The 10,635-nt window shown below is 44.8% G+C and overlaps 1 protein-coding gene across 4 annotated transcripts in view; it reads right to left on the bottom strand.

Moving 5' to 3' along the window:
• Positions 1–1,880: 1,880 nt before the first annotated feature.
• Positions 1,881–10,635, bottom strand: part of FAM63B (family with sequence similarity 63 member B) — a 72,271-nt gene continuing 63,516 nt past the window's right edge. For 3 of the 4 annotated variants that reach the window (XM_019504307.1, XM_019504306.1, XM_019504303.1), the window contains one exon: positions 1,881–4,671. In XM_019504307.1, the coding sequence (XP_019359852.1) occupies positions 4,534–4,671 (138 nt within the window). In that variant the 3' untranslated portion in view covers positions 1,881–4,533. The remainder of the gene's footprint in view (positions 4,672–10,635) is intronic. The other variant, XM_019504305.1, reaches the window with a different exon arrangement.

The raw sequence follows: 10,635 nt of genomic DNA, 5'->3' as shown, positions 1-10,635 counted from the left end.
AACTATTTTAACAGATGGATTAGAAAGAAAATAACCAAATATTAAAATTATTTGAAATTACAATGCTGTAGAAAGAAGTCAGATTAATAGCACTGAAAGAGAGCAGATACAGTAAAGTAGTCAGAAATGTAAGTGTCAGCTTTCATAAATACATCTTAACATTAATTACAAGACCCACCATTACAGGTCAGAGCAGTTCCATTTAAGTGTCCATTCAATCTTTGGGTTTATTAAAGCTAAACAGATATCAATTTTGAAGGGGGCAGGAGTTGTGATGTAGGAATTCACTCTAGGAAACTGAATTAAGGCCACCAAACTAATTTAACACTAGAGACTGCCTGGCATCTGAGTGGATTTTCTGCTTGGAAAAAGAGAAGCAAGTCATCAACTACCTGGAGGATAGCATAGAGTGCATCCTCAGCAAGTCTGCAGATGACAACAAGCTGAGGAGAGTAGTAGATACGTTGGAGGGTAGGGCTAGGATTCAGAGTGACCTAGACAATTGAAGGATTGGGCCTGGGGGTTACAGTGAACAATAGGCTGAATACGAGCCAGCAATGTGCCCTTGTTGCCAAGAAGGCTAACAGGATACTGGGCTCCTTTGGTAGGAGTGTTGCCAGCAGGTCAAAGGAAGTCTGGAGTACTGTGTTCAGTTTTGGGCCCCACTACAGAAAGGATGTGGACAAATGGGAGAGAGTCTAGTGGAGGGCAACAAAAATGGTTTTGTGGCTGAGGCACATGACTTCTGAGGAGAGGCTGAGGGAACTGGGCTTATTTAGTCTAGAGAAGAGAAGACTGAGGGGGGATTTAATAACAGCCTTCAACTACCAAAGGGGAATTCAAAAGAGGCTGGAGCTAGACTGTTTTCAGTGGTAGCAGATGACAGAACAAGAAGCAACAGTCTCAAGTTGCAGCAAGGGAGGTTTAGGTTATATATTAGGAAGAATTTTCTCACTATGAGGGTAGTAAAACACTGGAATAGGTTACCCAAAGAGGTAAAGGACTCTCCATCCTTGGAGGTTTTTAAGATCTGGCTAGATAAAGCCTTGGCTTGGATGATCTAGTTAGGGATGATCCTGCTTTGAGCAGGGGGTTGGACTAGATGGCCTCTTGAGGTCCCTTCCAACTCTCTAATTTTCTATGATTCTAGGTTTCTTGCTTCCTTAGGCTTTCCATCTGGGATAGAGCCTTTGTCTTGTTAACAGTTCTTCCCAGATGCCGAATCTGAACATCACGGCCCAAAACAATACTGCAAGATGGCAAGAAAACCCAGGCCACAGAACTCAAACTAACAAACCCTCACTCAAAGCTGCCAAGATTTCTTCTCATCTCTGAAGATGAATCTCACTGCAATTCACCTGGAGATCTGGACACATGACATAAAAAGGACAGATCAGAAGAAGTGGGATTATTTAGAGAAGACTTGAGTAGATTTGATAGCAGGCTTCAAATACAAAAAAGTTACTATAAAGAAGATAGTGACAATTGTACTGAATGTCTACACTATACAGAATGTAAAGAACTTAAATTACAAGGGAGATTTAGACTAGATATTAAAAACACGTTTTAATGATGAGGGTAGTTAAGAATTGAACAGATTACCTAGGAAGGTCATGGACTCTCCATCACTGGAAGTTAAGTGTAGGTTAGACAAATATTTGTCTGAGATGGTTTAGACAAGGAAGACTCCTCCCTTGAGCAGGGTGCTGGACTAGATGATCTTTCAGTCTTATTTCTCCTGTGATTCGATGATTTAGGTCACTCTTAAATTCAGCTGAAAGCAAACCAGCATCCTAGAAGTAAAAGCCTTAATATTTAATCTCTCTCAGAACTGTAGCTTTCATTTACTTAATAAAACACATTCAACACTATCAAACCTGAATAGTTCTGAAATTGATAAAATCTTTATTGAGGAGAAACCAAATTCTCTAGAAAACTTACTTTTTAAACACACATTCTTATTTCATTTGTTTTCTTCCACTGTAACCAAATATGACAATATTACCATCAGTACATTATGTTTCAGGAGAGTCAGTGGGACATGAAGTGGAAGTGCTACACAAACTTTTCTGGTACTACTAGTAAATGCAGTTAATTATTTTGTGACTTTAGTTTACAAAATTATTTACAGTAAACTCCAGTTAATTCACCACTCCAAGGGGAATGCAAATAATAGTGACTCTTCTGATAAACAGGAGTTGATACTATGGGAAAGATGGAAAACTGGTAATTATCCCATATATCAATTAACTATGGTTTACTGAACTTGACAGCTATAATGCCAAATTAATTTTAGTTGGGAATTCAAAATGGTAGTATCATTACCAGAAATAATTAATTAACAAAGCTTAAAGTTGACACATTTATTTGTCAAGGGCAATAAATAAATGGATATACACAAGTATGGGAAAAATCCCTTCACTAACACATTGCTTTTTAAACAACATTCTAGTTTGGTGCCTTTGTTGTTCCAATATAATACAACGTTGATATCTTCCATTCAGTGTAAAGAAAAGCAGATCTATTAAGCTTATGTTCATCCTAATATGAATATAAATTTATTTAAAGAAATGGTTCATTTCAGCAAAAGAAATGAAGTTAACTGTTTGACACAGATTGTTATTTTAGCTGTGTACATCTAGGTATTAATAACCAAGTATAGTTCTATCTATAATTGCCAAGAAGTTTCTGTATCTGAGATTTAATGTCCAACAAAGACCTTCTTTAACCATTCATCACTTCAGTATAATAAAAAGAATGTAGTAACAAAGTGTAACAAATGGATAGAAAGAAAAAGCTGAGGAAAAAAGTAATCCAGACTGTCCACAGTTATTGTAATAAATAATCTTACTTTATATCAGTCTACTTTTTTTATTTTAGTATGCAACAGATGTGTGTGATGACTGGTTCTGATCATGATGGCAACGCTGTTTGAAAAAAACTTTAGAGCAGTTCTTTACCCATATATCTACGTTTCAAAATCAAGACTTTTTAAAAATTGCACCCGACAGACATCTTACATCCAAAAATAGGAATGTCATGTTCCAGCTGGCTGCTTTAAGCGGTTCCATACTCAATTATGAGAATGCACTTACCCAGACTTAGTGTGCAAATCAGGACTTTTCCAGCACAAGCAGCCCTTTTCAAAGTATCTACAAATTGCTAAATATAAAGTTTATCAAAAGGATCAGCAATAAAGTAATTATTACTGACTTTCCCTATTGAAATGGAGGATTTGTGGTTTCCTCATAATAAAATTCAGCAAATATTTTGTTTCTGTATCCTATAAATTCTACGAGATGCAATGTGTTTATTTGGTTCCCATAAATTAGAAAATCTGGTTATTTCTACAGACATTTCCCAAAACTTTAGATTAGTGATTTAAAAAACAAAGTGATACTACACCTGTGAGACTTTCCAAACAATCCTAGAGAGCAATTTAACCTCTCTCTGACCCTGCAAAAGTGTGCTTTTTACAGATACGTGATTTAAAAAAAAGTATTTGTGTACAGTACACCTGCTTAAATGTACAAGTGGACATGTTAACATCATCTTAAGGTTCAAGGTACTTCTGGAAAAAGGCAGATATTAAGTTAGTTATTTTGATTCTGCATTCCTACATAGGAAAAGAATTATTATAGACTTTTAGTTTCCTTCCACATATCACCTACCACATGAAGAGGTCAATAAATAAGAACAACTTCTCTGGTCCAGTTTACCTATAAGAGAAAATTCTAAAGAAAAGAAACTATAAAATCATTTGTTCAACCCTGATAAGTTCTGAGTTACAATACCCAGTTTTTAACTGCAAGAGAAGTAATAATGAAGATATATCTTGCTTATCAATAGATGCTCCGATTTTCTGTAACACACAATTTTCAGTAAGACATTTGACAGACCACTTACTAATAGGGCAAAAGTAAAGCTGGCTGGATGGTGCAATGACTGCACTAACCAGTGTAATCCCGGGAAAAAGAATGCACGTGGGACACCAGAACCTGAACACGAAGAATCTGGGCATGTTGAGGAGGCAGTGTGCTGGGAAGCTCATTGGGCTCTAGTGCCATTAATACCCAGTCTAAGTTATATTTCATACCATGAAAAGAACCATGATTCTGTTGTGCTGATGTAAAGACTTCAGGAAGAAATCTGACACAAAACATATTACTTCCTTTCTGTCGAGTAAAAGATGAAATAGCTTACTAACTGATATTATGAATAATGCATGTCACTATGACACAAAACTTGCTGTGATGTGTGTTCAGCTACAAGGTGCAATATTCTCATGACTGACTCAAAGCACAGCCGCATCCGATTGTGGTTTGGAATTTCATCTCAACGAGCGTGCACTAGGACTTTGACAAAAGTCTGTACGATTGTAACAAAGTGGTCACCCATCCTCTCCTTAAGCAGGAACAAAATCCATGGGGATAATCAGGCACAGGCGGCATGTAACGGGTTTATCTTCCTTTTTATTCCTTGTTCTTATTTCCGACGACGTGCACTTGGCTCCAGGCAACAATCCATCTCCTGTTACAAAATGACACAACTGTTCTTTTCTTTTTCTTTCTCCTTCTCTTTCTCTTTCTCCTTCTCCCGAGGTTCTTTTCGTTTGCGTTCACTGCTCCCAGATTGTCTTCCGCTTGCTGGAGAAGCTGCTCCTTGTACCTGCTACAAGAAAGATTGTTTAAAATCACAAATATTGCAAAGAATAACCTTCCCCCTCCCCGCCAAAAAACAAAAGAGATAAACTTAAATTTGTTGCTCTGGTGAAAGGATGAGAAAAGAAACAGCCCTCAAAAACAGGCATTAGACCTGTATTTTGTGCTGTTTTAAGCCTAATTATTTCCCTTACCAAACCACCCCAGGGAAAAAAAAATTATATTGCCATCTACTTCTAATATGACATTTTGATGCAAAATGACAAAAAGAATGGATTTATGTAATTTTATGCAAAAGTACAAATTCCTGTAAGTCCCATATTTGGATATTTAGAAATTATGCAGAGGCATGGTGGATACCTCAGTTGGCTAAAAATAGAACAAAATCTGCAGTGTGAAAAGCCCAACACTAAGTACTTAAAGCATCTATCATAAATTACCTCGAAATTACTTATGCTGAAATAATGAAGAGGGGACAGAATATTGTTGCATCTTGGCTCCTTAATCAAACAAGAATAGCTTCAAACTAGGGTTAGTGGGGCATGGAGACAAAAACCCATTGCTAAAAAAGTGAGATGACTGAGGGACAAAGGCCAAGAGCAGGAAAACAATACAGAGTTTTCAGAAAAGGAAACAAGGCTGTAAAAAGGAATTAAGCATGGCAACCCAAGATGTTTACATACTAATATAAGAAAAGTGGGGAATAAATCAGGAAGAATTAGAAATCATAGTGCACACACAAAATGATGATATTACTGCCATAACAGACAAATGGCATGGTTCACATGATTGGAACATTGTCCTGGATGGGTAAATCTTGTTCTGGAAGGACAGGCATGAGAAAAAGGAGGCAGTGTTGCCTTGTTCTGAGCTACAGAATGAAGTGGGCAGTAGATTTCTTCAAAACCTCTAGGTTAGGGTAAAAAGAGGAAAAAAAATCGGGAAAGGCATCTAATGCAGTCACCAGATGCAATTCTTCCATTCTACTGAATACTGGTGAATCCTCCCCTGTATTATGGTGCTCAGTTTTGGAAAGTAATAAAAATTATTAGAGATCAAAAAGACACAGTACAGATAACAGATTGGAAGAACTGGGGATCCTTAGTCTGGAGAAGAGAAGACTCATAACAGTCTTCAAATATTAAAGTCTACTTTTTATGAAGAGGATGATTATGGATTATTGTGTGTCCAAATGGGACAGGACAAAATAAGAAACTTTCTTAAACTACAAGGGAAATTCATGTTAGACCATAGGAAGAACTTTCTAACTATAAGAGTGGTTAAACACCAAAGTATACCAACTAGAGATGTTGTAAAGTCTTCATTACTGAAGGTTAAGTTTTTGGCTGAGATGGTTTAAGCACATTTGAAACAGGATAATCTTAATTTGAGTAGGCGGGGTGAAGGGGGCAGATTATATCACATTTTGAGGTATCTTATTCTAAACCCATTTTATGATTTGATAAAATGTGTTTTTCTTTAGCATATTTTTTCTTTCAAACTAAAAGACCTTCAAGTCAATTTTGAATGTTCTGTCATCTGTCAATCCTACAAGCTAATGAATTGTTTTGAGCTAGGGGTGTCGGTTGTAGCCACGTTGGTCTAAGGAAATAGGCAGACAAGGTTCTTTGGGTGAATCTGATATCTTTTATTAGACCAACTTAAATAGCTGGAGAACAATTTTTAAGCAAGCTTTCAGGTTCAAAACCCTTCATCAGGCTAAGGAAGTTTCAGCAGTTGATGTGTGCTCTTTTCATTCCATCCAGGAAGAGCATGCACCAACTGCTGAAACTTCCTTAGCCTGACAAAGGGTGGGATTTCTGTGGAGCCACCTCCCTCAGCCCATGCCACGTTGCGCTGTGCCACATACTCGGCCCCAGCCTAGCACCGAAAGAGCCCAAGTAAGGTACAGCTGCTGCTCTCCTTGTGCCACCCAGGCTCCCACTGGGACCTGGCAGGTTTGGTTGCTCCATGCGGGTCCTGGCAGGAGCCTGGGAGGCACAGGGAGGAGAGCAGTGGCCCTGTCTGGCATTGGGCGCGGCTCAGGCTCTGTTGGCATGGGACTAGGGCTGGGCATGTGCTGCATGGGCCAGGGACTCTGTGGGAATCCCACCCCTAACTGCTGGCAGCAGCTACCTCAGCAGGGCATGGGGACACCGTTGCCACTGCTCCCTGGGGGCCCAAACCAGGGATGCGCAGGGAGCTGCAGGCCCAGAGGTGGCTCATGCTGGAGCTCCCAGGCACTCCTGACTTGCCCTGAGCCCAAGCCATGGGGCCTGAGGGTGCCAGGCATCCCTGCCATGGCTTAGCGCTGCCCTCCACGAATCCCCAGTGCTACCAGCCTGGCTGCTCGGGGCCCTGGATAGGGGTGCAACCCCCCCCCGCCACTTTCTGCTGCAGCCGTCCAAAGCCCGTGCCCAGGCTTCCCTACAGTTTGTCTGCACTGCCACTGCTGCCTCACTGGGCACCCTGGAAGAACTGTTGATGGTAGTGGGGCAGGGCAATGACTCCAAAACCATGTCTGGAATTGGTTCTTGCATTAATCGTGCACGCTAATGGCGATTACTTGACAGTCCTAATACAAAGTCATATGCAACTGAAAACAGGCTTAAGTGACCCTTTGAGACATGCAAAATTTTATTCAGCAATATTTCCAGTCATGACTTCAGAGTGGAAAAAGAGGTTAAAGTTCATTCTGCTATATTTACCAACACTAATAAAGACCTAAAAGCTCCTTAGTAGAAAAACACAGAACATGGCTCTCAGATTTAATTATAAGATTGTTTTATCATCTCAAAAATATTTCCTGATGAGCTTTCTATTCTTCTCCAGAATATCAATGAAAACTGCATGCTACTACTTTCTTCTAAATACAGCTTCCTATAATGCAAACTACCCTAGTGTCCCCATTTAAAAGTATTGTAAAATAATTATTTAAAAGCCTAGCCGTTAGTGGCATGGATTAATTCATTTACTTGACAAACTGGGATTAACGTGTGAATTCTCATATTTATGATGATTTTATCTGAAGTTTGTTATGCAATCATCACTTGCTGCACAGGGTTCAAAGGGTACAGCTCTAATCCTCAAAACAAACTTACAAAACACCTTTCGTAGATGAGCCTACGACGGGGGTGGGCAAAATATGGCCTGTAGGCTGGATCCAGCCCATGAGGCCATTCTGTCTGGCCTGCAAGGCCCCTAAAAATTTTGAAAATTCATATTTCTCTGCCCTTAGTTCCTGTCAAAAATGACAGGAACCAAGGGCAGTAGGACCCAGGGGAAACCCGGTGGGCTCCCACAACAGCAGGGCCCACCTGGCCCCGGCCCTGGCCCCAGCTTCTGGCCTGGGACCATGAGGCTGCCCTGCATCAGAACTGCAGGTAAGGGAGGGCAGGGAAGGACCCCAGGCAGGGAAGGAGCCTGGGGAAAAGTGGCCCAGGGAAAAGCTGAGCGTGGAAGTAGTGAAGTGGACAGCCCCACGCAGGCTGCAAGCAGCTGCAGCAGGGAGCACTGGCCACGGGGTTGGGGAGGGGCCACTTCCCCCCCCTACGCTCAGCTTTTCCCCAGGCTCCTTCCCTGCTCCTTCACGGCACGGAGGAAAGCGGCCCTTACCTGCCCCGTGGCTGGTGCTCCCTACTGCAGCCACTCACAGCCCACGCGGGGCTGCCCTGAGCAGGCACAGGCAGCTCCAGGTGGGCTACGAACAACTGCAGCATGGGGCGCCAGGCATGGGGCGGGCAAGGGGCCGCTTTCCCCCCCCTGCGCTCAGCACCGCCTTGTAACCCAGCCCTACTACCAGCCTGGGCCCTGTGCGGCTCCAGGCTCGCCTGTGGGGGCTGCACGTGGCAGCAGCAGCTGTGGCCCCCCTGCTTGCCACACCAGGCAGTGTTTGCCACCACCACCTCTGTGCTGCCCAGTGCACGAGCTCTGGGCGGGCAGCAGCAGCTAACACTGCCCAGCGCAGCAAGCAGGGGGGCTGCAGCTGCTGGGCACAGCCCTGACAGGTGATCCCAGAGATGGCGCAGAACCCAGGCTGGCAGCAGGGCCGGGTTACAAGCTGGTGCTGAGCGCAGGGAAAAGCGGCCCCTCACTCGCCCCGTGGTCGGCGCCCTGTGCTGCAGCTGCTTGCAGCCTGCATGGGGCTGCCTGTGCCTGCTCAGGACAGCCCTGTGTGGGCTGAGAGCACCTGCAGCAGGGACTGCCAGCCACAGGGTGGGCGAGGGGCCACTTTTCCCCGTGCCCAGCACCAGCTTCTTCCCTGCTGGCGAGCAGGGGGTTGGGACTGTGCGCTGCCCCCCGCCTGTACCACAGGGCTGGGGGGCACTGGGAGCAAGTGGGCAGGAAGTCAGTGGGAGCACGGGGCCCACACCGGTGTCCCAGGGCCAGTGCTGGCAAGGCCCAGAGCAGGGTAGCAGGAGTACAGGGTCCTGGCCGGCAGGGGCTCTATGGAGCAGCACCAGGCTCCCTCCTCTCCCTGCTGGTGCAGCCCAGCCCAGCTTCACAGACCCCTGCCAACCTGTGCCCTGCTTTGGGCCCCACCAGTGCTAGCCCTAGGACATGGGACCAATGTCCCAATGTCTTGGGACCAAAGACATTGGGACACTGGTCCCAAGATGGTGACCAGGGAGTGGGGCACCTGTCAAGGGGCGAGGCTACCCATGCGGCCCTCGACAGCCTGCCAAAACTGAGTAAGCGGCCCTCCGCCTGAAATAATTGCCTCCTTACCCTGAACACAAACTGTACTTCACAAATCTACTGGATATTGGTCATGGACTCAATATATTCACTGGTTTTATGACACATTACAACCTTCCTGACATCTGATTGACCAGGTACTTGCCTGACCTTACCTTTTACACTTTTCTTCCCCCCACTTCTTTCCTACCCTTTTGTCTTCCTAATTTTCAGCCACTTACTTTTTCACAGACTGCCTCTTTTCTACCTTGGAGAGCTCAACTACAGTAGAGTCGCCCTTATCTTTGGCATTATTTCCTCCTTGTTTCCTTCCCTCCCACCCCTTCCCTACCCTTTGTTTTTCCTAATTTCCATCTATTTACATTCTCACTGACATTTTGTCACTTTTAGCTTGTTTCATTCTTTGGAGATCTCAGAACACCAGAAACTCTGTATGCCTGAAGAAGTGTGCTTGTGCCCAAAAGCTTGCAAAGAACTTTTTTCCAACTACTCAGTTGGACTAATAAAAGATATTAAAGGTGCACCAATACATCGGTCCAATATCAGATTGGCACCAATATAAAGAAAATGGACTATATCAGAAATCGGCCAGTTGTGGCTGATAATTTGGCCGATAAATGCCCAGGCGTGCATGCAGCCACAGCATAGCACATAGTGGTTGGGAAGCATGGCCTGGAAGTTTGGAGAGCTGTGTGCAGCTGGTAAGTCTGTTGTGGTGGAAGGTGGGGAGGGGCATGGAGGGCAGATCAATGCTCCCTGTAGTGAGGGAGGGAGGGGAACTGGGGTAGGTGCTGCCCAGCTGGGGCGGGGCACAGGATGGAGCTGTGGTTCATTCAGGGAGCACAGGAAGGTGGGGGGGCAACTACTGCTGCTGCATGCACCCTGGGAGGGCAGCGGGGTGGGGGGAAGGCATGTGCCCCTGGATCTGGGCGGGGCAGTGTGGGGGCAGTGCCAGAGTGAGGCTGGGCTGAGCCATGCTGCGTTTGGGGTGGACGGCAGTGGCACTGGAAGGGGACTACTGGGGGGGCTACAGCAAAATTTGGGGTGGCTGCAGCCTCCCCCCATAACCCCTCCCAGTGATGCTGCCCCAAGCACAGCGTGGCCCAGTCCCCACCGCCGGGAAAAGCATAGCATGGCCCCCCAGCCCCAGCCCACAGCTGCAGCCCACCCCACCCAGATTCAGGGGTACATGCCCCACTGCCCCCAGTGTCCTCCTGGGGAGCTGCTCCTCCTCCCTCCCCGTGCCCCCTGGGTAAGCCACGGCTCTGTCCTGTGC

Source organism: Gavialis gangeticus, unplaced genomic scaffold (genome assembly GCF_001723915.1).
Source record: "Gavialis gangeticus isolate Ggan-Ray unplaced genomic scaffold, GavGan_comp1, whole genome shotgun sequence".
NCBI lineage: Eukaryota > Metazoa > Chordata > Crocodylia > Gavialidae > Gavialis > Gavialis gangeticus.
This window is presented reverse-complemented; position numbering and strand designations above follow the sequence as displayed.